Below are 26,619 nucleotides of genomic sequence, written 5' to 3'. Positions count from 1 at the left end.
ATTAAAAAATAAATTGGCCTTTTTTATATATATTTTTTAATCAGGAAGTTATCAAAGGTGTAAATCTGGTTGAGCTCTGGGACCCCAAAAAGTAGCCTATAATTAATAATATAATTCTGGCTGCTTGCCACTGTCTTTAAACAATCTGCATGTTCTGCTCATGTGTGCTTGGACTTTCTTCGGTTTCACCTCACGATCTACAAACATGAAGGTTAGATTTATTGATAACCAAATTATCTGGCCCTGGAGCAGCCTGCCATCCCATCTTGAGAAGGTTTCTTCCTTACTCCCAGTATAGCCATGATAAACTGTGGTCTTCTCTGCCCTTATATTGGAATGATGAGCTTGAAGAATGTATAAATTTGTAAATGGCAACCTCAGAAACCACCCAGTAACATTTTTATAGAATAAGTTCAGGCTTTTTAATGTCTAGCACCCATTATAATAGTAAATGGAAAAGAGTAAGAAGAAGCAAATATCAGCCACACAAATTGTATATAATCTGCCCTTCAACAAAAATTAAAAAGTATTATTTATCATTGGCATCAGGAGTGTCAACAAGTTGCATTTTAGTTGAGCATGCAAGTAAGTCTTTCCCTGGACTCTGTACGTGTAACATTGCTTCTACTAGTACTGCTTAAAACGCATGACCCTTAAACACAGAATCAGGTATATTGAACACCAGCTGTTACCAAGGTATCTGTATTAACACAACATTTACAATCTACCTTAATAATGGGATAAGTGTCCGTGTGGCTGTCTGTGTGTCCATCCAGTTGCTATTTTTCTGTCACTGCAATAGATGGCACATCACAAACATTTTTAGTAATAAAAATATAGTACATTACATGTGTCATTCCAAAAGATGGGGGATCACAACTATTAACAGTGCTTTTACAAATCCCATAACCAATGGCTTATAACAGAGAAATATGGTAGTCCTCACTAAAGCTACTGACTGTTTTCCCCAATCTAAAACAATATAAATAGCCCTTTATGTTTCTGAAACAATAGCAAAGATGCCACATGTCATGTGATGGCATGCTTGGATCTAAGAAGGCACTGTTTGGCAACCTATGGGTGCCCTTTAGGTTGTAGCAGTTAGCGGGCAGACATTTGACTGCAACACACATGATCCCATTTTTCATGACTCTTCTCTTTTTTTTTATATTTCCAGGACATCACATCCACCCCTAAATAAATGACAGAACAAACAATGTGATTTTTGGACAAAGTGGAGAAAATAGGAAGATCCCAAACAAATGAAGGAGTGGGAAAATAAACAAACAATCCAAGAAGAATAAGAGAAATATAGACAAGCTGAATCAGGATCTGCTTACAGTTTTGTTATATTATTTTTTTAAATAGGCTAGAGGCATGAATTCTTTACCAAAAGAGAGCTTCCTGTATCCTGCATCAGCATGACAGACTGCCAAAGCATGACATTTAATACCCCAATGCCTGAGGGTGTGTGTGTGTATGTGTGCGTGTGTGTGCGTGTGACTGTGAGAAGAAGGGTAGGGGTGGTGGGGAGATTCTAGGACCATTTTAATAAATGAGAAGTCCTCCCATGCCTCGAGTAGCCAGCTCTTTGGTGTTGTGTCCAGCCACTCAAAGGCCCTTACACCTGCCTTTTGGGAACAGAATAATCCTGTCTGTCAACCACTTGTTACGAGTGTTTTCATAGTACTCAATATTGGTTAATATTTGGCCGTCAAAAAGAAAAACATTGGATCCCATACAAATAGGGGGATGGTGCTGAGGATGGGATTCTGCTTAATAGGCTGTTATGTCTTCCCTGAAATCATTTTTTCAATTGAAACCTGGGACATTCATTTTGTTAATCGAGGGGCTGGGGTTGGAAATCTAAACCTTCCCTTTAAACATTTTCTTATTTTGGGATTGCTGAGGAAATTCGTAGTCTGCCCTTGCATCTTCCTTATCGAGACTCTTGACTATAAAAAAAAGGACACCATTCCTTAATCTCTTAGGCACCTCCTGACAGGATAGGGAAGGAAAGAAGGTTATCAGCTGAAAGACTTCTTCACTGGAAACAGAATCATTAAGTTGTTACAGTTTTGGCTATACTAACTCTGCCTTTTACATCCTGTAGTTTCGCTCTCACACAAATGTGATGAGAGAGCAACACAACTTGGCTTTATCTAATGTTTAAATTGGACACGTCCATGGCTGTTCTGATGTCATCTCCTAGTCAAATTTTTGATTTTTATATTTTACCCAAACAGATGTTGCTTTTAATGGGTTATCCTAGAGTTTTCTACTTTTAGGAAAGCAGCACAGCATGATCTGATGTTCTACTATGGCCAATGTAGCTATTATGCTTAAGTGTAGACATCGGACGGGAGCTGACCTTCCCAAACCAGAGGCACAAATACTTGGTGTTAAGATAACATTTGCAAATATTCCATGTGGAGCTTTTGGAGCCGTTTTGGCTTTATTTTTTTTTTTTACTACACTTCTGATATAATTTTAAGACTGGATCATATGACTATATCAAAGTTTCCTGTTGATTGTATCACAAATGCTGGATAATTTTTTGTATGAACATAGTATTTAAAAAGTTAAATATGCTGAGGGCAGAGATGAGCTAAGTGGACCGAATCTCCATCTATTTCTTTATTCACTATGCTGTTTTTCAAGGTATTAGTTGTCTTCCACAGCCTCCTAACCCAGAATGTCTGAGGCTGCTGTATTTGTATCCACAGACAGAATGGGCGGTGGTGCTTTCTTCCTGATTCCTGCCAGGTTGCTCAATTATTTTTCACTCCCCAGAACTCCTACCTGAACAGAGTTGTTTTTAAGGAGCCTCTGAGTCCTTTGACTTGCAATGTGTTACAATAAGAAAAAAAAAATGCATGACTTCTAATTGTCTAAAATGTCACTTGCATGGCAGACTACGTCTATCCTCCTGCTGCATCTAATGGGACACTGCAAGTACACCCAGTTGTTGCCATGATGCCTATCTGTAGTAAATCATTTTGCCCATTTTGAGCTTTGTTTAAAGGTTAAGGAAGACAAACAAAAAAGGCCAGATGTGTCCAGACTCAGGAGTCAGCTGGTAACAGCAACTGCAGCAATCAAGCACTGTGACCGCAGATCATATCGACCCCACTACTGTGATTCAGGATGCTGGACCGACCCATAGGGAGCAGGGGGGACCGTGGTCAGGGAGAGGGGATGAGTTGCTACACCACTCATCGTGCTCACACTGATCTGCTGAGCTTTTGGCCTGAATACTGTTTTTGGGTTGGGTTTTTTTTTTTCACAGCAATAATATGTAGGAAATCCCTGCACTTTTCATCCTTGTGCTTCCATTCTTGACACAGTCAGGGCTTTTTCATCCAAAAAAAAAAAAAGAAAAAAAAAGCAAAGTAAAAAAGGTAAGGAAAGAGGGGCAGCTAAATATAACAGTAAAATACAAACTCGAAAACCTACTCTCACCATCTGGAGCCTGCAGACCAGTGCTGGGTCTGGTGAGCCAACACTGGAGGTGGGTGCTGTATGGCAAAGCAAACTTTTTTAAGTAAAAGAAGAACAAATTTTCCTTTCTCAAATTTATTTATGACCTGTTTGAGGGTAACAGGGACTTAATATCGGAGAATGATAGTAAACAAAATATTAGGCATTTTTAACTGAGGTTTGCTGATGCACAGTTCTATTTTGTAGATAACATGAAGAGCACTGCAAATGGGGCAAGTCAAAGAACCCTTATCCAGATAATCTGAATATCTTTAGCCCCCTATAACCACCATTCCCACCTGCATAATGATGGCTACAGGGTTACCGAAACAAAGTACATCAGGAAGAACTTCCATTAGAGGAGTGCAAAATATCAGGAACTCCTAAGGAGGAAGAGAAAGACTGGATCACAATCCAGCATTCTGCCAAGAAACAGAAATTATTTTTATTTTGAGTGCTGATTGTTTTTCTTGCATTGCAGAGAAAAAGAAAATGCACCCTCAAACCATCTTAATTAAACCAAGCAAGAGTCTCAACTGGGGTTTAACAAAAAGCCAAGATGGCACTATATTATGTCCTCCAAGGAGGCAAGAAAAAATTGCACTGACCATAATTTTCTTGGAGCTTTTCCTCAGTCCAGAGGATATTTTTTCTTTTTGTTTTCTTTCTTTTTCCTTTAAGTTATCTGTTTGAATATCTTTTTTTTAATATTATTATTTTCCTCTTTTAATGTAGAGGTAAAATGGAGTGAGGTTCCCCTAAGCTAGTCAAGTTCTGTTACCCGTGACGAGCATAGATTAGCACAATCAGCAAAAAACAGAAGGTGCAAAAAGATTGTCTTTTTTTAGTAGTTATTTTAAACAGCCTTATGATCTGACAGATGGGGAGTAGAGATCAGAGATGCATCATAAGCTGAGGAGGGGGGCATCAAAACTAATTAACCTTGGTAGTGTAAGCAGCTTGCAGTTCTCATTGGCATTTTAGGAAAATCGTGAAATGGCCAAAGTGGAAATAGAATCCATTCAGCAATTACGTATTTTACTAGACTCTTTGCTTTGTCACACAGAGTTGGATTTGTAGGTTTCAATACAATTTATGCAGAATACTAAACACCAAGTGGCACTTCAGGTGCCTTCTGTAACTCACGTTACACGGCCAATAAGCTTTTATTTTGTAGCTGAATGCAAGATGGGCTTAAATTTCCTTTGTAATGAAGGAATTTCAATTCTGAAGATCGGTCTTTTTCTGTTCAAGCAACTGGCACCAATGTTATCATGCAGTCTGATCTTCCAGGCCTTCAGGCTCCTCCATGGCTGGCAGAGAAGGGGCGGAGACGGAGAAATTAAGTTGTCAGGATCTATTAAAGAAATGCTGTGACAATAAATAAAAGCAAACATTCTTTTCCAGCAGTGCATTAATAGTCTGGGGTGTCTTGTGTTAACCATGCAGTAAGAGCGTGTGGGTTGTTTGTTCTACATTGCATTAAAGAATCCATCACGTTGATTGCCATCCATTTCTTCCTTTATTTAATTAATTAGGGACAGAATGGAAGAAGTCTGGAGTTCTGTATTCAGATCCCAGTCCACTCACCATCGCTGTAAAGCCTGCCAACTTATTCCTGTATTCATGCACGTTTCTCACAGTGCTCAGGCCCGACTGCAATCCCGGCTGACATGCCATCTGCATTTCATGTTCACAAAGTTCTCCAGTTTTCTCTAAAATTGAAAGACGCACAGTCGCATTGAATAGAGGCTCTAATTTGGGCTGCAGTGAATCCTTTGAAAAGGCACCCCATCCAGTACTGGTTCCTGCCTTATATCTAGCAGTGCCAGTCCCTGATCACCATAAACTGAATGAAGCCAGTGATAAACCAAAAGTTGCCTGTGAGTACTCGAGCCTATGGTTCAGTATCAAGTTAATATAGAATCACGGAGTTTGTACTCTGATTTGATTAAAACAGCAGGGGGTACTGCACCGCCACCATAAACTCGCTCTTGATCTTTGGCCCTGGAGGGCTGACGGCAGCAGCAGCTTTGACCAGATGTTCCCTTTTATCTGGCAGCACTCCAGTAACAATTACACCATCTAGGAAACATTAGGAAAGCAACATGAAGAGAAGGACCTCATGAATATTTAAAAGAAGGTTGGGATTGAACTTTACTACAGAAGTCAAAAAGGAAATTTAATGTGAATACTGGACTTTAGTGGTTTCTGGGATGATTTTTTTTTTTTTTTGCTTTTTTCTAATACCTCAATTTTCATTGGCTGTGATATTTTTGGGTAAACTCCTTTCTGCTCTTTTGCGTTCTACAGATGCGACTATGCACCGACGGTATTGCAGTGTTGAAGTGCAGGAGATGGTGAGATTTGGTTTCACGTTGATAGTTCTAACATCACAACCATTTGTGAAAGGGAGGGTGGCCGTGGATGGCGAGCTGGAAAGCACACATCTTGATCAAAGCCCAAGACTGTCTGACACGCCTGTCACTGGGCTGGAGGGACCGCTGAATTGAATTAAACAGGATATAATTCATTGAGTGTCTTGTCCCCTTTTACAGTACAAAGAGTTCACAGAGGATGCCTGTCCTCGGTCTTAGTAACTCCATATGCAAAAGGAGTTAATCGAACGTCTCCAGAACTTCAAACAGCAGCTGAAAATTTTAAAGGAAGCTGAACCATCGTGCCAGCCATGTCGGACTTGAGGCTCTACTCATTGCTGCTCCTAACTCGTTCAGCAGTTTACACAATTTTTCTCATTACGCCTATTGAACAGAAAAAGACAATGTGGGGCTTTCAATTCTTGAAACCAATGAGGAGGTTTACCTGCAAAAGGGCTTGGGGGCGGGATGGGGGGCCAGTGGGCCCAGCATATAGCTCTGAGGGGTGAGGGGTTTGGAGTGGGAACCCCTTTAACTTTTACAAATGACACATCTCTTCAGCATGAGAGGAGGCTACACTTTGGGAACAAAGGGCAGAGGGTTTCTGTTGTTATGGATATTTATGAAATAAGAGAGAAAAGTTTATGTACAAATATTGAAACAAATTATAGCAAACATACTACTGTAGAATGGTTTGAAGTTTAATTAATGCAATAGTATATTATTCTTGACTAAGGAATGCTTCTACGCACATGCACAGAAAAAAAATACATTTTAAAGTTTATCTATATCTATCTATATATGTATAAATATATATACAGTATATGTGTGTATGTATGTGTGCCTATGTACATACACATATATAAAATATATAAGATCTATTTAATTAGAATGCCTATGCACTATTACTTGCTATCCAGGACTTAGAGCTATGTTACGGCTGTACTTAGCAACTTAGCTTCCAAGAAAGTAGGTTCATGGAGAATGCAGGAGACATGTCAAATAAATGCTTTGTAGGAATTTTAAATTGATTTAATTTCTTTTTCTATTGTTATGAAAGAAGAGCCTTTTAATCAGATTCATTCTGAAAATAAAAATATGTATAGATCATTTTACCCTCTACACCAGCTGAAATAATTTACAAAAATTAATAAAGAATTTAAACAAAGATGGCCTTGTGCATTGCTTTGCTACGTGACTTGATACAATTTAACAAAGCCGTACATGAAAATGAACAGCCAACCCCTGCCCCGTACAGGAAGATGGGCTAGTGATTTTTTAGGGGGGTTGGGTGTCTGGCTGAAGTTGGAATGTTTTAAACTCTGCATTCAAGTTAAAGTAAGTGAATGAATGGCAAAGGAGGGAAATACCAGTCAACAACAGTGGGAGTCAACAACAGTGTGCTGCTTACCAGGAGTGAGAGTCCCCTGTGGACCCTAAAAAGTGGACCATATACTGGCCAGGGCAGGTGCAGATCCTCTGCTTATAGTTCATATTGGAACAAATGATATGAGAAAGACAAGTGCATATTCCTTGCACAGAGAACCTCAAAACAAGCTAAGCGGCAAAATAAAAACGGTGATCATCCCAGAAATCCAGGAAGAAAAACTACAGGAACAGAACTTAACATCCAGCCATAATATAGCATGAATGAAGGCATTGAGGGAACAAGGAAATGTTTCTTTCCTCAGTCACAGGAATGTCTTTCACTGTAAACATTTTTCTTTTCCAACAAGATGGACTACATCTACAAGATGAAGGGACAAATATTTGAGGAACAAGAAACTAGATTTAAAATAGATTGCCTTGGGTAAAAACTGAGGCAATAAGCAGCTTTCCTTATTTAAAATGTTTATTCCTTCATGGGAGAAGCTTTAGAAAGAAAACAGATGGACAAGAGGAGAGCACTCTGGTGAATGCTGCTTCCACTCATTTTCCAAGTCCTGGGCTCAAATCCCATGTCCGTACGGTTCTCCTCCCATGTGCTTATGAGTAAGTGCTTGTGCCGGAATTCGTCTAGTCTGGGCTCAAATCCAGTGTTGCCACTGGACATGGGGATTTTGTAAAAATCAATGGATGGGTCCAACACCTACTAGAATTTCAGTGAATTTTGAGACGTCTTGTCTTCCACCCAGTCAAGCTAAGGTGCTATAGAATTTACTAACTCGGCAACAAAATTCACTGGTGGAGGTAACTTTCAATGGCCAAGGCAAAATCATTTATGGCCCTAACAGTATGAGAGTTGTGTCTATCATACAGACAGAAAGTGATGGCAGATTTGGGGTGGGTGACTTGAATTGGCCATCAAGTGGGTGCACAAGCTAAGCTCTGGAGGACCACAGGAATGTCTTGAACCAACTAAACTGAAGATGAGCAGACAATAAAACTGTAAACAAACCCTGAAATAGTTTTATCTCCTTGTGACAACTCAACACAAGCATGGAAGTGAAAGAAAGAAATGAAACTCTTGAAGACCTTTAAAAAGAGCCTGGAGGTAACAGTGGAACAGCTTAGGAATTAGCAGACCACACAAGCCTAAAGGGCTAAATGGCCTCCTGTTGTTTGTCAGACTCATCTTTTTTTTTGTTCCCATTCACTCTTTGGAAATGAGCTGGCCAAAAATCAGCAGAAGAAATTCGGTTCAGCAACATCCTGACAGCACATGAGTGTAGAAAGTTTATTGAAAAAAGAAGAATAGTGTGGACAAAAGGAGCTGCTGTATGTCATGTGTGACCTTACAGAAATAAGGTCACCCTCGCTGTTCTCGAAACTCAAATTTTCCACTTGTAGTCTGTCCTGGTTGGAGCTTAGTTGTTGTCGTCATCATCTTCTTATTATTCAAAAGGTGGGAGCCAAGATTTATGCTGTGTTCACGTGCTCTCGGACAGTTGGAAATTCCATGTGAACATTCTAGTAACTCAGAAATACAACCCGGACAATTCGGTAAAACCAAGCTAATTGAATAGTCTGAATTGTGACGTGGCGCTGACCTTTCACTTCTGTCAGCTGTTTAAAATAAAACATATAACCAGGTCAGCACAAAATGCTATTTTTTTTGTCAAACTGAATTTGCAGAGAAGTGATACACATTTAATACATTGATTTTGCTATTTATTTGCTTTTTTTTCCAGACCAAGTAACAAATCAAAAGCAATCTCACATTTCTCTGAAAGTCTGACCAGTAACCCACAAGAACGCACTTAAGTGGGAAGGTGAAACATCACAACTCAGAGCTCAATACTCCGAGAGCGCCTTAACACAGGTTTAATCGTCGAGTCCTGCAGTGCCTGCTTTGGGCTCTCATTTACCGTATCACTTCCTTCTTCTACTTGCTCTCCTTCTATTGCTCTCAGTCCACACCATAAGACAGACCTCAACATGGACTCAACTTTAATTTAATAAATTAAAAAAAAAAAAAGAAATGGAGACTTTGGGATGAAAGAAAAGATAATAGAAAAGACCGGGAACTGGACAACTTCATTTTTAACAGGCAATCAGGTTTCAGGCCAGCCTGCGAGAGCCCAATTATGGGGGGTCATGAGCCTACAATGAATCTTTCAGCTTTGAGGGTCATTAGAGTCCAGGAAAATTCTGACGATTAGGCAGCAGAACAACCACACCTTCAGATTTTGGACTTCCTTATCTGAAAAATTTCAGAAGGCAGCTTACTGCACCTTCCACCATATTATGTTACATTAAGAGTTTATCGACTCGTCTACTTGTCTGTGCACTCAGCATATAAAAGAACTTCATCATTAAAGCAGTGGCTCTCAAACTCGGCCATGGACCCCATGAGGCTGTTGTACTGTACTCTGGGAATGCCCTGCTTCTACGACGGGGGGTCAATGTGCAAATCACAAAACTAAGTTTCGTCAGCTCTTAGTAGAATGTGCCAAGGATTTGTGTGTTACATGTTTTATTTACATGCTCTTTTAAGATTTTCTTCATCATCATGATTTTCACTTTGCTTTTCTAGATTTTCTGCTTACCTATTCCAAATTTTACTGATAAGCACCTTAGCAGGTCTGACACTGAAGCAGCTGCAGCCTTTCTTCTTTCACAGTCATCAGCTCCTGTTATCTGAAGAACATCACATCAATGCATATCTTCTGGCGAGGTGCTGAAAGATCTCTCTGAACTTTTAAGTGACCCCAATTGCACCATTTAGGTGTAGTCTTACCAGCAGGGGCCTAGAAAGCCTTCTTCCCAAGTACCTCCTCTTCAAAAAGTGGTGCTGTGGGAGATAACCGGGGGTAGACAGACTCTCAGACCTTCAACTGTTTTACACGGAAGAGGTCTGTTCCCCATTGCACTGTCATCTTGGGGACAATCGTGAATAAGGGCAACACACTGCTGCACCTTGAGGCCCCTAATAGTTGCTGAGAAGGCTGGCTGCCCCAGTACATCACAAGTTCAGTCTGTGTGACAATCAGCATATCATTTGCACCTTGAATTCATCATGTTGCTGGATTAGCTGCTCATTTTTCCTTATTTCCAGCTATTTGTCTTTTGAGCAGTCACCCTTCACTTTTGTTGTTCCACCGTCAGACAGTCTGCTGTTATTAACAGTTGGAGCAGATCCACAAGTCTCACACCTCAAGTTAATAAAAAAACTTTATTACTGTTTCAGTACAAACACAAATGGTTCACAACTCCGCTCTTGCAGACCGTTCATGGAGCATGACTGCGTTGATGGAGACACATTTGAAATCCTTTAATTTACAGGACGACTGAAGAAGTTTATCACAGTTGCGGTGTGCCTTTAAAAGACTGCATGCAGTATCATTCTTCCAAGTTCAAAAATAAAGGGTGTTTAAAAGGACTCTTCTGAGTGTTACTTGTGCAAGTCTGAACCCAAAACGCAACAATCTATTTACAAAAGAGCTACATTATGTGCTTTCCCACCGTGGGAACCCTGGACTTGCAACAAAGATTCCTGAGTTTCTAGTATTTCCACCACAGGCCATTCGTAGTTCCTGATGCTTTTTTTTTTTTTTAGCTCTTATTCGAGAGTCTTTTACAGATGATGAATTGTGTTCATTGGTTGATCACAAATATAGGAACCATAGTAGTAATCGTAGTAAATGTAGGACTTTAGTGAAATGTCAATGAAGGTGGAGTGCCACACCTTGCTCTACATTTAAACAATAGCCCCTGTAAACTTGCAATCATTTTAAAGGTAGGGGTATCTCGATCATGTCACACTTTGCAACACATCACTCTTTTTTGCATGTCATAAATTGCATAAATGTTACAGTTTGTTGTGCAGTGGGAACACAAGAACATAGCTCATTGGTTCCTGAAAACAAACTTCATGGTTTTCAGTGAGAAAACACCCAAGTGTGAGATTTACATACATAAGACATTTAGAAATATTTATGTTCCAGCTGTAACTTTAACTGTAAAATTATTTTGTTAGCTATTAACTTTTTTTTGTGACGTTTGCTCTCTTAGTTTTAGGCCAATAACTACAATTACGAAACACAGCAACAGACAGCACTGAAAGTCAAAAGCCGCAGCTACTCCAGTAAAGGATCCACTTGAACGACACCTTTAATGACCAGAACACCTGGAAAAGCTGAACATGACAACCTTAAAAACCAAGCTACATTCCAAGAAAATACTAGCAGACCCACTTTAAGTTGTAGAAATGGAGCAGTAACAGCTTTTTGCGTTATGTTTACCCCACAGAAAAACAAGAAAAAAAAATCATACAGTACAGTGCCATATGACATGGATAGTGAAACTGGTGCTATGTCTGATGACCAATTAACATCATCATCATCATCACGGTCACTTGCTTTGAGTTTTGAGGTTTAGTTTCTTTGTTTGCGCCAAAGCTGGATTTACAAGCCTTTCATTTGCCAATGTGTTTTATGTTGAAGGCTCCGCCCGACTAATTAATTTAGATGAGTTACCATAAAGTGAAAGAATGCATAATATTCATGACTTCCTGGAGTCTGACATTATTTCAACCCCTAATTGGGAGCACAACTCTGCCTTGAGCATTATTTGGGCTAAACACCATAAAGCATATCATTACACGCCACCCCGAGTCTGACATGGGTTTAACTGTATTAACACTGAATTCAGAGCCTGAGTCACGCTCAGGGCTAATGCCACAGAGGTTAACTAAGGCATTAGTCCATTTAGAAGCAGAAGTTGGTTGGGATGAAAACTTTCAGCTGCAGTGGACACCAGGACTAAACTTGTGGTCAGTACTCAGCAGTTCCGAAAACTTCATATTGATATTTTGAGAAAACAATATTTTAAAGAAAATGACATTTTCAAATGCTAGGTCACTTATCAATAACACTGGAGAAAATAATTAAGTGCTTGGTGTTAATTCTGCCCTTTATGGGATTCACCAGTTAAAGTGACAGCTGCACTCAAGGCAAATCCAAATTACCTCAAACTGCTGCAAGCCCAACAGCTCATTCCAAGAAAAAGCACCTGTTAACAGGCCATCGAAATATGGCATCAGAATTGATAATGGAGGTACTTCAGGTACTCGCTTCTTGTTGGCGATGCCCTCAGAGCTGGTAAAAGGAGGCCTCCTGCTTCAGAGGTGGCAAAGCAGCTGCAGGCAGGGCCATCCCAGGAATTCATTTCACATTCTGCAAATTAAGCAGCAAGTCCACTGACAAGCTTGGTGTGGACAAACACGAAGGAGCTCCTGGGTGTTGCAATGCAGCATATATATTACTCCATTCTAGAAGGGGGGCACAGGTTAACATGGACTTTGTGCTGCCTGGTATGATGGAGTGAAGGTCTATTTTTGCACAAATCGAGTTTCTGATTTCTTCTAATTGTGAAAACAAGCAGAACAATTTTAGAAACCTAATGGCTACTAAACTTGACATTTATAAATGGATCTGACAAACATGCTAAACAAAGTCAGTCTCGACATACAAGGCAAAAACCAAACTACAACAGCTCAAAGCTCTCTTTAGAAATAAGAACTAGAAGCAGCCCTCCATAAAGGAGAGTCAGTTGTAACCTTGTGCTCTCACCACTCTAACACCACTAAATAACATTCAACTTGGCTTTTGTCACGTGATTAAATATAGGAATGCTGGGGAATCTTGCAGTATTTGTGTCCTTAATTTAAACAGCTAATCAGATTTTATCACACAAGGATTTTAAGTAATACACAATGAAACAGATTTTTACACGTGCTGGGAGCCTCTCACCTAAAAAGGTAGAAGTGCACAATGTCCTGCTGTTCTTGGCCTCAGGGTTGCCCTCTTAAAGGGTCCAGCAGTAGTCAGCATGCATACTGGGACTCCACTTGCCTTGGTATCACATTTCCATTTCAGAAATGTCCTCATGAAACAGTTCACCACGCTCATCCCTCAACGCTGAAGGGTCTCCTGGGAAAAGTCCAGATGAGAATCTAAGTAATGCATTTTTAAAGCTGTAGACATATACAGTAGATGTTTACACTTTGACATCTGACCACCCACTGGCAGGGAGTTGTGCCTCCCACAAAATGTCCACATGTCTTACAGCCTGCAAACTCCAGCACAGCAGGCTTATTTTATGCCCCTCTGGAAAATTATAAAATGTTAACAAACAGCAATAACATTTTAATTACAAATGTAACTTAAAAAAGAACTATACACCTCAATAAGGATTTATACACAGCCTAAAATAGACATAACTTAAACTATAGGTGACAGAAAATTTGAGTGCACATCTTAAATCAGCTTTAAAAAGTACTTTTAAAGAAACCCTAAGTTGTTCTGTGACAAAATCTTTGATGACCAATGTAACCAGCATTCTGAAAGAAATGGAAAATACCAACAGCTCCCCTCAGCAAATTTAAAAACAGACAAATCCTGAACTTCCTAACCAACATAAAACTATGGTTCGTTAGTTAAATGTTAACATCCATCTAAATAAGGAGCTCAGCTCCACACATACACATGCTGTCCTTGATTAAAACTTGAGAAAAGAGGAAAAGTCACAGGACACTCCACCTTGTGGCCTTTTGAAAGCATAGCACTATTTTAGATTTGTTATTTAATAAAATCCCTAGTCAGTTAAACATGTTTGGGGTCATAAAGAAGCAGTCAGAGCTGCAAACTGAATGGCCAATTTAAATCATCTTGCAAGAGCCAATCTTAGAAAGTTAAAGTCTTGAGTTAAACTCATATTAATGTTTGCTTAATTTGAATAGAATATAAATTTCTTCCATAGTCATAGAAAATGGTATAGTCTTTTTCCCCCCCAATAAGTTAGTAAGAGATAGAACCTTCTTGCTATAACTGAGATACAGTGTGATAATAGCTCAGCTGTTGCGTTTAGAACAGGTCCCAGTACATAGGGACTTAAAAGACAGATTTTTCTACTCAGAGATGGGAGAAGCAGACAGTTTTCTGACCGTTATGAAATGGTTTGGAAAAATCGTTTTGAAATGGTTCAGAAATGTTAAGTAAATAGTAACGATATGAGATGTAACAAGATTAAGCTTAGAACTAAACGTTTAACATTATTTTTTTCTCTTTTTGCTATTTTAATTTTCTTTTTTGTATGAACTGTTTTATTTTGAAACTTAACTAAACTTTTAAAAACAAACATTTTGTCTGTGGAATCATTTCTGCGCGTCAGGCTTTTGTTGAATCCCATTTTTTGAGTTAGAGCTGCTGAACTTTGGTAATTTTGGGAAAAGGCAGCTACACATCCCCTTAGCCACTACAGCAAAGAGCCAGGCTGCTCACCATTCATTAGACAGATAGAACTTTATTTGTCCTAAGGGGAAAATTTGGTTTCATACAGGTGGTCTTTAAATAAATAAATAAAGCATACACTTTGGTCATACACACACCAGAATGACTATAAAGCAAGAAAATTCAAAAGAAGGAAAAGTTCTGACTTTGCAGTCCCAGTTGCAGCAAGCCATTATGAAGACGTATTCCTGCTGGTATAAAGGAGCCCCCATAGTGTTTCTTGACACACTTATGCTGAATAACTTGCTGTCTGATAGTCCTCATTGTTATTGTGTCAAAGAGAGAATGTGCAGCATTGTTCACAACACGCAGTTTTGTTTTCATTATCTCTTTTGCTACAACCTCCAGGTGGTCCAGAGTGTGTCCTATAACTGAGCTTGGCCATTTAATGAGCATGTTGAATCAGGAGGCTTCTCTTGAAGTGATGTTACCAGCCCAGCACACTGCTGCACAGCAAATCACACTGGCCATCAGAGTTGTAGAAGATGTGAAGGATGTCACTTCCCACACTAAAGGAACACAGTCCTAAGGAAGAAGAGCCTGCTCTGCCCTTACTTATATAGTTCCTCTGTGTTCCAAGGTCAGTCCAATTTATGTGGACCCCCCCTCTACCTCCACTCCTTAAAAAGCGACTGGACAGAGAGGCTATTTGGTGCAGCGAAAATCAATAACAGGTTCTTTGGTTTTGCGGATGTTTAGATTTTTCATTCTCATGACAGAGTAAAGTTCTCAAATCTGTAAAAAAAAACTATTATGAATAAATTCCAAGTAAAAATAATTACAACACAAATACTGTATATATGGAAAGAGTAATTCAGTGACCACTACTCAATGAACATTCTTATTTAATGTCATTCAACTTCTAAACTTGATTTGATATTATTTTGGAGAAATCAGGCGTAGAAGACTGGCAAGCTTTCTTGTGCTGAATGTGTCCCCTTTTAAATTGTGTATTCTGTTTTCATTAACTAGTCAAAGTTTTAATACCAAGCCAGAAATATTAATTCAATCTTGTGAGAATTTCACACTCCCACCATGCATTTCTGGTGACTCAAGTGACCTTTGGCCTTGACAGATCCAGTTTCTCCATCCACTAACCTCCTGAAACCTGTGGCCATTCCAAACAAGAGTGACTGCTGTAGTAGTGCTGGGCGGTATACCAGTTCATATTGAAAACCGTTTATTTTTTTTATGATATGGATTTTTCTTATACCGCAACACCGGTTTAAATTGCCTAAACGACGTTCAGAACGTGGCGCAGCGGGAAACTGTTCAAGTGGGGACCTTTATCACTGCTACACTGCTAAACACAGATTTGTTGCACTAGGGCTTTTTCACTGCTACATCACCAAATAGTGGGCGGTGAAAATGGACAGAGAGCATTCCGAAACTGAACTAAAAGTAAAGTTGAACATGATGAACAGAAGAACTTTTGCCGAAAAAAAGGAGTCACGTCCGTCGCCTGGAGATAACTTTAGTTTTAAAAGGTCAGATGTGTAAATACTGTTTCTATACTACTGGATAATACTGCAGGCCAAGTTATACTCGTTTTCAATACAGTGTAATGTACCTGGGTACTGTGTAATAGTGTGACGACATGTTGACTTTATTCTCGTAATTTGTCATTAAAAGTACACCATCGTAAACTAAACTTCATCGTAAAATGAATATTTAATTTACTAGATTTTCTCAAACCCCGTCATAAGTTATATATCACATTAAATGCTTTGTGTTAAGTGATTCTTAAACTGACTTCTTCTTGCACTAAGAGGAGGCCGCAGCATCGCCGCAAGAATACATTCACTTCATGATCTTCCTGCTCTCTGAACATTTAGAATGCTAAGATAAATACTTAATATAATTTTCATGGTGAAATGCATTAAAGCATGCATTAATCATATGGGGGCACGGCGGCGTGCCTGCCTTGCATTTGCATGTTTTTCTGGTGGGTTTACTCGGCCATGCTTCAGTTTCCTTTCAAAGTCATGTAGGATGTGGGGTTTTGTTGTGCTATATTGACCCTGCTAGTGTATGTTTTGCTTGTATTCATCCTACGATGTGCTGGCGACTCGTTCAGAGATGAGCGCAACTCTGAATGGATGGCATAATTAAACATGTATAACGAAGATATTTTTAAAGTTCTGAACACTCCGTGGGCTAAGTTTATAGCTAGTTTTAATTTCACAAAGATGTTTATCGTGTGGTGATTGGTTATGTGGTGAAAGAAAAAGGAAGACAGGAAAAAGGAACTGGGGTTTTGGTACGTCAGATAGAGACAGGATGCATGCAATAAAGATAGCCCGCTCAGAAGAACATGCATTGAATTCTGTGTTCGTGTCTCCGACCAGCAGATCAGAGCCTCGTCACACCTGCCATAAAGTTCTCTACACTGAACATACACCTGGACCCCTTACTACGAGGGAGCAGCACTACCGTCTCACTACCGTGCATGTGTAATACCTGCTTTAATGCATTTCATCATGAAAATGATATCAAGCATTTATCTTAGCATTCTAAATTTTCAGAAAGCAGGAATATCATGAAATGAATGGATTCTGTATGGTGATTGCTGTCTTAGTGCGGAGGAAGTCAGTTTAAGAAGCGTAGTGATTAACCACTGGGTCGGGGAACGTAACACAAAGCATTTAATGTGCTGCATTAATTTATGGCGGGGTAAATTATGTAATTGATTAAACATTGATTTTAGTAAGAAGTTTAGTTTACGACATTCTACTTTAATTATGAAGTAAACTATGAGAATAAAGTGGAAATGTCGACTTTAATCTCAACATAAACGTCGAGAATAAAGTGCAAATGTTGACTTTGTTCTCGACATATAGTTTGTTTTTTTCTTCCCAGTATAGCTTAGCTTGAAGCAAGGTCAATATTAATGCAGTTTGTCTAAATGATGGTTCAGTTGCTAAAGATGTCATCACCAAGTTGCAGTTGTTTTATTTTATTTTAATTTGGTGAATACTGTGTAATGCACCTGGGCTTGAAGTCTTGAAGAAATAGTGCAACTATCAGTAATAATACTATTTATTTTATTGTTATTATTTATTAGTTTAAATATTATGCAGTTTAATGATGATAAAGTTGTTTAAAAAGTCACTTTAATGTGTCAGTGGACAGAGATTGTTAACATTAACAGAAAGTGTAGTTTGTTTACAAGAAATATTTACTATTTATTCCTTTTCTAAGACATATTAAGTGCAATACAATTTTTGACAAGTCTAAATGCCTCTTTGTATGGTTGAAAATACGTTGTCAAAATTATGGTTTGTTTTTGCAAAAGTTGTTCAATAAAAAGGTTCTATATTTTGACTGCATCTGTCATGCAATGTGATACCTTCTCCATTAGTGCCACCCCCTTGAAAACTATCACTTTATGGGGCAATGCAAACCTGTATTAATATTTGTGTGCACATTAAAATGTTTTGGTTTTTTTTTGTACAATGTACAATACTCTTGACAGTGGAATAGGTTATTATTAGCCAGTAATTGCAGTGGAAAATGTGGTTAACATCCACTCATGCATGGGGGAAAAAATACCGTCAAATACCGTGAAACCGGGATAATTTAGAAAAATACCGTGATATAGAATTTTGGTCATACCGCCCACCCCTATGCTGTAGACTACTACTGGTTAATGACCTCCATCACTCTTCCACCCACCATCAGCAGAATGTCACTTTGTTAAGCCTTTCAGAATTAAAAAAAAAATCAGTTCACATTTTAATTATACAATTTTACGTTTTATTTTAAGTAAAGAATTGCACCTTTTCCACCATAAAGCCTTCCCCTATTACTATTGCACAATGATGCAATGGATAAAGTCACCCATGGACAATAAAGGACACAGCACCCTCTACTGGCAAAAGCTTACAATGGCAAAAAGATAAATCCAACGCCAACTCCTCTAAACACTTTGAAGTATTTGCTGGCACTCCAAGCTCTCAACGCACTTTGGTGCCCAACAGGTCGACATGAATGGCTTTCAACAATAAAATCTCTTGAAATCCTCACTCCAATATATTACCTTATGGTGAATATTAGTGGTATTCAGGTTAATAAGTGCAGTGTATGCACAGAAGTGGCATGCTGTGTTTTGCCTGGCACAATGCCATTGGTCCAGGTACCATATTGATTAAATATTTTAAAGTGCAACCCTATTAAGGGAGGAAAGTCATGCACAACAAGACAGAAAACCCACAGCCAGGTTTTCCCTTTTAGAGCGTCAGGAGTTCACTCCATAATGTCCACATTACCAAACAGCTTTGATGTCACTGATACAGTGCTTTGCCACACCTTCCACATTCAGATACCCCACTCTCTAGGAAATGCCGAGATGTCTGCATGGAAACTTCAGTCTGGAGGCAACTCACATTTCAGTCTTCCTTCACTGCCTATGTTGTAACAAAGTCTCAAAATCTGGAGAGCAGACCAGTTTGTGTTTAATATGTCCAAGAACAGTTAGGTCACCGACACGACTCTCTCCAACCGACACAGACACCAGCTCCTACAAAACAAAATGAGAACTGAGCTTTAACACAGGCCATTTTCAAGGATTTGGCATTCTATGAGAAAAGGTGAAAATGACTTTCTAAGCAGCAGATGCAACAAAGTAATGAAGATCCCGTAAAGCCACAAGTGACACACCATGAAAGAAACCAATGTCTCTGGACTTTCTCCATGCCAAAGAACACAGAGGACTGATATGCCCATTCATATCACCGGCATTCTGAACAGGCAGCATTCTAGGAACTGTTAGACTGGTAGATTTTTTTTTGTATGCTTAAACCTGTATTTGTAATAAAATTCTGAAAAATTAAATAAAAAAAATAAAAAATTTAAACAATTAATAAACAAATGGATCAGCAACCCATTCAAACACCACTAGGTGAACCTTGCAAAAGAAATGAAAGGCATTGACATTGGTTGAAATATCAGTAGTTAAGACGTGTGGTAATGACAATCACCCATTCGGCCCTGAACCTGCTACACCAAAAACAGCCATTTTTCAAATATGCCTGATTGATGATAACCACGGAGAGCTCATAAAAGGTTAAATTAAGATGACCAGATTTCTAAACATTAATGCAGTCAGGGGATTTCCAGCATGAGGCAAGCAAAAGTCTGTTGTTACTGCTGCTAAGCACAACAGTCTCCAATGGTAAGTAGAACAAGAAGTCTGAGAAAGAAAGATTTATAGCAAGAAAGGAAAGACAATCAGTAGGGCAGATTACAGAACATTGGAAAGTGCAGAGCAGATGAGGGGCTCTCCCAGAACATATGTAATAATGCCTCAAAAGTCAACTGTGTAAATAAAATGACAGGAGGAGGTCCCCAGCAAGCGCTATAGCATGACATTTGTATTATTTATTTATTTATTTTATAAAATAGTCGGAAACTTGTAGATTATGTCTAATTTGTGTTGCCATCAGGGAAGTGGTGTTTCTTCCCAAGGAAGAGGCGTATCTGTGAGAATTAAAAGATTTGTTGTTAGGTGAAAGTGAAATCCCCATACGCGAGCAGCAGAGACACAAAGTGGCTGGCGCGTAGCACAGGTTGGGGGGGCTGGTGAGCGAAGCGAGACTTGGAGGGTACTGGTTGTAGCACACACTACTACCCTGTTGTTGGTAAAAGAACATCCATTCTGGACAAAATGCCAAGTACTAGAGGATGGCACCTACTTTTAAAGATCTCAACTTAAACTTTAAGAGCAGAGAGATCCAAGGAGCCACCATGTTGGTTTCAATGTTAAACCAGAAAGAAAAAAACAGGACAATCATAACATTTCCAGAAATAACCTAACCTAACTACAGGGTCACGGGGGTCTGTTGGAGCCAATTCCAGCCAAAAATAAAATAAAACAAAGACAGGAGAGGAAGGATTTAACTTCTGACCAACATTTGACTGGTGGGGGAGAGGCAGCATTGTGTTAATAAAATTGGACCGTAGCCGTGAATTAATTTTCATTGCTAATCTAGAGCGAAAAAAACAAAGCAAGGGAAGATCATAATGTTTGTAAAAATTTAGCACTTTGATGGCTGCAACGATAATTTGAAATTGTTGCATCTGAAAGTAAGTGGGGAAACCTACCAGACAAAGACTTTTGACTGAATTGGCCAGTGGAACAGAGGTAAAGACAGTTTGTTGATAAAAAGAATTCAGGAGGACAGGGACAAATTTTGCCCCATTAATCTTATACTCCAATAGATTTTGAAAGATTTTAAGCAAGTTCAGAATATGCAGAGGATACAGAGAAGCATTTCTATGGCGTTATTTCAGTGCCACTATTCTGAGCGCACGTAAAAAAATATTGCAAGTGCAAGTGTTGCATTTTGAGGAGAAATTTATTTTGAGCGTACAAAAGCTGAATTTGAGTGAACAAAATTCATTGCTGCGTGCAAAAAATGTATTTCAGTGTTTGCACTTATCCATATACACACACACAATAGCACCCTCTCGCTCAGTTTTTCATTTGCGCTTGCGTATGTGTTGCTAGCTCACAACATTCTCTGCTGCAAGCGCTCAACTCTCTGTACACCGTTATAAGTGTGCCACAAAACCAACCAATCACAGACTTGGTTTCAAAAATTCTGATTGGCTCTTACGGTCTCCAATCAGCTCGCTAGCTGCTGCATTCCGGAAACAGTCCGAAATGTAGCTAAATCCAGCTAAACTCAATTAAACCCCAATTTGCGGATAATATCTTTAATTATTTTATTTTAAAATATATTATTTGTTAAGACTATCGTTGGTGTAGTATAATGTAGTTGCATTATACAACCATGCCAACTGACTCTCCAAATTATATTTGAGTAGCTCTCTTTTATGTCGTCGAATACTGAACAGCAGCTGATTGAAAACCGTAAGAGCCAATCAGAATTTTTGAAACCAAGTCTGTGATTGGTTGGTTTTGTGGCACACTTATAACGGTGTACAGAGAGTTGAGCGCTCGCAGCAGAGAATGTTGTGAGCGCAAGCAACACATTACGAGCAAGCGCAAATGAAAAAACTGAGCGAGAGGAGGTGCTATTGTGTGTGTGTATATGGATAAGCGCAAACACTGAAATACATTTTTTGCACGCAGCAATGAATTTTGTTCACTCAAATTCAGCTTTTGTACGCTCAAAATAAATTTCTCCTCAAAATGCAACACTTGCACTTGCAATATTTTTTTTACGTGCACTCAGAATAGTGGCACTGAAATAACGCCATACATTTCCAACTAACAGTAAAATATCATCCGTGTAAAGTGATGTTTTATGATGAAAGGCATGCACTGGAACAGGTAAAGTTAGGCAGATGATGGCATCTGAGCACACCCAAAATACAACAAATTGAAAAAGAACAAAGTTAATGTTTTAGCTGTGCACTCCTACTATAAAGTACCTGTAAGAATGAGCATTGTGTTCCAATGGCAACATCCAGTGACACTTTGCCCAAGACAAGTTGTACTCGGCCTGATCTTCTCACAAGAAGCTTGCCGACCTGCCCCTCTGCTAGGTCCTTTAGTGAGCACATGTTGTCCAACTGCTGTACATCCTATAAAGAGAGATATGGGCCCATTAAAAAGCTGAGCACTGTTTTTATACACATTGAAAATATATTACCAATGGGAAAGATGGCACCTTGATTTATATATACTGTATACAGTGCATCCGGAAAGTATTCACAGCGCATCACTTTTTCCACCTTTTGTTATGTTACAGCCTTATTCCAAAATGGATTAAATTCATTTTATTCCTCAGAATTCTACACGCAACACCCTATAATGACAACGTGAAAAAAAGTTTACTTGAGGTTTTTGCAAATTTATTAAAAATAAAAAAACTGAAAAATCACATGAACATAAGTCTTTTTGAATATGATGCCACAAGCTTGGCACACCTATCCTTGGCCAGTTTCGCCCATTCCTCTTTGCAGCACCTCTCAAGCTCCATCAGGTTGGATGGGAAGCGTTGGTGCACAGCCATTTTAAGATCTTTCCATAGATGTTAAATTGGATTCAAGTCTGGGCACTGGCTGGGGCACTGGCTGGGCCACTCACGGACATTCACAGAGTTGTTCTGAAGATATCTTGGCTGTGTGCTTAGGGTCGTTGTCCTGCTGAAAGATGAACCATCGCCCCAGTCGGAGGTCAAGAGCGCTCTGGAGCAGGTTTTCATCCAGGATGTCTCTGTACATTGCTGCAGTCATCTTTCCCTTTATCCTGACTAGTCTCCCAGTTCCTGCCGCTGAGAAACATCCCCACAGCATGATGCTGCCACCACCATACTTCACTGTAGGGATGGTATTGGCCTGGTGATGAGCGGTGCCTGGTTTCCTCCAAACGCGACGCCTGGCATTCACACCAAAGAGTTCAATCTTTGTGTCATCAGACCAGAGAATTTTGTTTCTCATGGTCCGAGAGTCCTTCAGGTGCCTTTTGGCAAACTCCGGGCGGGCTGCCATATGCCTTTTACTAAGGAGTAGCTTCTGTCTGGCCTCTCTACCATACAGGCCTGATTGGTGGATTGCTGCAGAGAGATGGTTGTCCTTCTGGAAGGTTCTCCTCTCTCCACAGAGGACCATCGGGTTCTTGGTCACCTCCCTGACTAAGGCCCTTCTCCCCCGATCGCTCAGTTTAGATGGCCGGCCAGCTCTAGGAAGAGTCCTGGTGGTTTCGAACTTCTTCCACTTATGGATGATGGAGGCCACTGTGCTCATTGGGACCTTCAAAGCAGCAGCAAGTTTTCTGTAACCTTCCCTAGATTTGTGCCTCGAGACAATCCAGTCTCAGAGGTCTACAGACAATTCCTTTGAATTCATGCTTGGTTTGTGCTCTGACATGAACTGTCAACTGTGGGACCTTATATAGACAGACAGGTGTGTGCCTTTCCAAATCATGTCCAATAAACTGAATTTGCCACTCCAATTAAGCTGCAGAAACATCTCAAGGATGACCGGAGGAAACAGGATGCGCCTGAGCTCAATTTTGATTTTCACAGCAAAGGCTGTGAATACTTATGTACATGTGCGTTCTGAATTTTTTTATTTTTAATAAATTTGCAAAAACCTCAAGTAAACTTTTTTCACATTGTCATTATGGGGTGTGTAGAATTCTGAGGAAAAAAATGAATTTAATCTATTTTGGAATAAGGCTGTAACATAACAAAATGTGGAAAAAGTGATGCGTTGCGAATAGTTTTTGGATGCACTGTATGTCCTCCGAGACCAACCATTTACTTAATGGGTTCTAAACTTCAAAGCAGACAATGGATCAGTAGTACCTCTGCAGTAACTTACAAGAACATAAGAAATTTGACAAAGGAGTGGAGACCATTCAGTCCATCAAGGTTGTTTGTTTGGCTAATAACTAAGCTGTCAGGATGGCTCATCTAATGTTCTCGAAGTTTCTGATTCAACTACACAACTATATAGTTTGTTCCAAATTCCCACAAATGCAAGTAAAGTGTTTGCTGGCATCAAGTCTTAAATGCACTTATGGTTAATTTTCACTGGTGTCCTCACATATGTGATATGCCATTTCGTCAAAGAATTTGGATGGATCTACTTTATCAATGAATGAGAATTATGAAGACCTAATGATATTAACTCACGGTTTCCTTCACTTGAGACTAAACATGTTTAATTCCCCGAGCCTGTCACTCTAGGATGTATTAAACTTTAGCTTAAAATTAGTTGTGTTAGTACCAGCTCCCCTTCAGAAACCAATTTCACTAGTTTGCCTTTTCTGCTTCTTTGATAGGGATTACCTGAGTTTTGTCCGACTTGACCAAAAGTGCCTGCCCATCTTCCATTTGCACATCACCTTTAACTGGCCTCTGATCCTGAGTGGGTGGCTGTCCAGGCAAGGAGTCTGGTAGATGCAGGAAAATAAGTTCTTCTTCTTTACACTGGGCCCAACTGTCTAGCAGTTCTGGTAGTCCGACAGATGGAGGCAGGGGAGGGGCTTTGCAAAGTGGTCCAGTCTTCAACACACTTTCCTCCAGTGGTTCCTGTTTCACTATAAATGATGAAAAACAAGAGAAAAACTGTGCAGAGCTGCTATTGCAAACTGATATGGCACTGTTCCGTGAAACCTAGTGGCGATTTTCAAACTTTACCTTTGACAAGAGGCGTCTCCAGCTCCATATCCTCTACTTCCTCTTTCTTAAACATTTGCCCTTTAGGTTCTTCCTCCTCTTTGGATTCTTCTTTGAAAAGCCACCCTGAAACTGCCAGGGGCAATTGGACAGGGCAACTGCGAATATCATTGTGCAACCTGGGATCATCCAGAAACTGAAGTACAATAGAAAATAAAACACATCAGGATGAAATTCTGTGAAACTTGAGCCACAATTATGGAGAAGTCTAATAGAAACATAAGTGGAAAACAGTATTCTACTAAGACAGATATTTAAAAAAATTATCTTAACAGTACCAAAAGCTTCTGAAAAATAAGCATAGTTTATTAGTTATTGTGATATTGACTGCTCTGCACGCGCTACCTGCAGACCTGGCACCTCTGCATAATTCAAAATCTGTTCATGAAAAATGTAAGGAGCTTTTTTAATTCATCTCTTCTATGCTGCATAGTTCTCACACAAAATATTTTCTCCCTCAGTGACAAGTGACTTGAAGTGACTGTCAACAGGCTGCCAAACTCCATTACTCAAAGGAAAAATAAGGAGACTGCACTGACAGTTTGAATGCCAAGAACAACTGTCACAAACTGGTTAGACTGAAACTGACAGCTCTAAAATGGTAACCACAACCTGTAAACAGAAGTCAGCATTTGCCTATTATAGCCTTTGTGTTTTCAACCAGGGCATATTGAAGGAAAGCCCCGAGGTCATCTATGAGACTTGAGACAAACACTCCCTAAACATGGGTGCAAGATCTCAAGAGTTACAATGAATCAAAATAGGCTACTTCCTCCAAACAGTAACCACATTTTCACATATGAACAACTCACATTGTCTCTCTCAAGCATGCGGAGAATTTCCTTGGTCTCTTCTTCAGTCTCTCTCTTCTCTTTTTTAATGTTGATGATAGGTGAAGGGCCCATGTTGGGAACATCTTTTGTACTGTCCCACTCTCCTGCAAGAAATTGAAGGAATACAGTTCTGATGGAAAAATACATTGGAAGATCTGTGCACTTGTGACAGTCAGTCTAGTCATACATACTGCAAATATCAGACAGCTCAACTTTACCTCAATTGTTACTCATTTTGCACAGAAAGCTACCACTGTATGTCAACTAAGTTAAATGGATAAGGCTTTTAATTTATTTAGGGATACTAGGTGTTTAAATTACTTTATAATGATAAGCAGCAGTATATGGACCTCATCAAGACAGGTGCATACAAGAGCATGATCAGCAGGCATCAGTCAAATCTTGAGCTCTCCACCATTACTTGCATTACCACATATTTCTAGGTCTTAGTGAGGAGCAGCATATTTTTTTTTTGTTAAGCTTTCATTTGCTCCTTGTCTCCACATGATGGGACAAACCAATCAAGGAAAATAGTTTTAATTTTAAGATGAACAGCAGATGATATCATGGATAGAGGTTTGGACCCCAAGTTTAAATTTGGGAGGGAATACATTTTGACATTTTCTGGCAGCTTCTCTTAGAGTATAGATTTTTTTACACAGTGTTAAAATGATTTTGTTTTCTATGTGATCAAGCCCTTAAAAGTGGTTTTGCAGTTTTCCACAAGGTTTTTGTTATATTGTGCTTCACTGCTGTGTTTATGTGGTTTCTAAACAGCTTCTGAATGCCATTTTCTTTTTAAATTAAGCCCATGAAATGGATCTGATGAATATGTATTCTTCGTATTAATACTAATAGAAATCTTGATATAATAAAAATGCAAACAATATGGAACCAATGCAGGAAGCATTTCAGGGCAGAGATGCTTTTATCTGTTGCACCTCTACATGATAATCACCTTTTTCCAAGAGTATCACACAATCAACTTTTGCAAACTTTCACACCTACACAGTATTTAATGTTTGGAAAACATCCAGGATTA

At 39.3% G+C, this 26,619-nt stretch overlaps 2 protein-coding genes across 8 annotated transcripts in view; one reads left to right on the top strand and one right to left on the bottom strand.

The window, feature by feature from the left end:
- ank1a (ankyrin 1, erythrocytic a) overlaps positions 1–6,031 on the top strand; it is a 295,220-nt gene extending 289,189 nt beyond the window's left edge. For all 5 annotated transcript variants that reach the window (XM_039768574.1, XM_039768575.1, XM_039768576.1 and 2 more), the window contains one exon: positions 1,178–6,031. Coding sequence is in view for 1 of the 5 variants with exons in the window: in XM_039768576.1 (XP_039624510.1) it covers positions 1,178–1,201 (24 nt within the window). In the remaining 4 variants the exon portion in view is untranslated. The remainder of the gene's footprint in view (positions 1–1,177) is intronic.
- A 4,810-nt stretch (positions 6,032–10,841) lies between these two features.
- Positions 10,842–26,619, bottom strand: part of polr3d (polymerase (RNA) III (DNA directed) polypeptide D) — a 28,587-nt gene continuing 12,809 nt past the window's right edge. Inside the window, exons 5-10 of one of the 3 annotated variants that reach the window (XM_039768580.1) lie at positions 25,557–25,681; positions 24,706–24,880; positions 24,355–24,605; positions 21,989–22,141; positions 18,976–19,109; positions 10,842–13,231 (exon numbers count right to left, since the gene is read on the bottom strand). In XM_039768580.1, the coding sequence (XP_039624514.1) occupies positions 18,990–19,109; positions 21,989–22,141; positions 24,355–24,605; positions 24,706–24,880; positions 25,557–25,681 (824 nt within the window). In that variant the 3' untranslated portion in view covers positions 10,842–13,231; positions 18,976–18,989. Of the gene's footprint in view, positions 13,232–14,583; positions 15,326–18,163; positions 19,110–21,988; positions 22,142–24,354; positions 24,606–24,705; positions 24,881–25,556; positions 25,682–26,619 lie in introns of those variants that run through there. The other 2 variants (XM_039768579.1, XM_039768581.1) reach the window with 2 other exon arrangements.

This window comes from Polypterus senegalus, chromosome 11, assembly GCF_016835505.1.
Source record: "Polypterus senegalus isolate Bchr_013 chromosome 11, ASM1683550v1, whole genome shotgun sequence".
Taxonomy (NCBI): Eukaryota; Metazoa; Chordata; class Cladistia; order Polypteriformes; family Polypteridae; genus Polypterus; species Polypterus senegalus.
The sequence above is the reverse complement of the archived record's forward strand: the minus strand, read 5'-3'. Positions and strand labels throughout refer to the sequence as shown.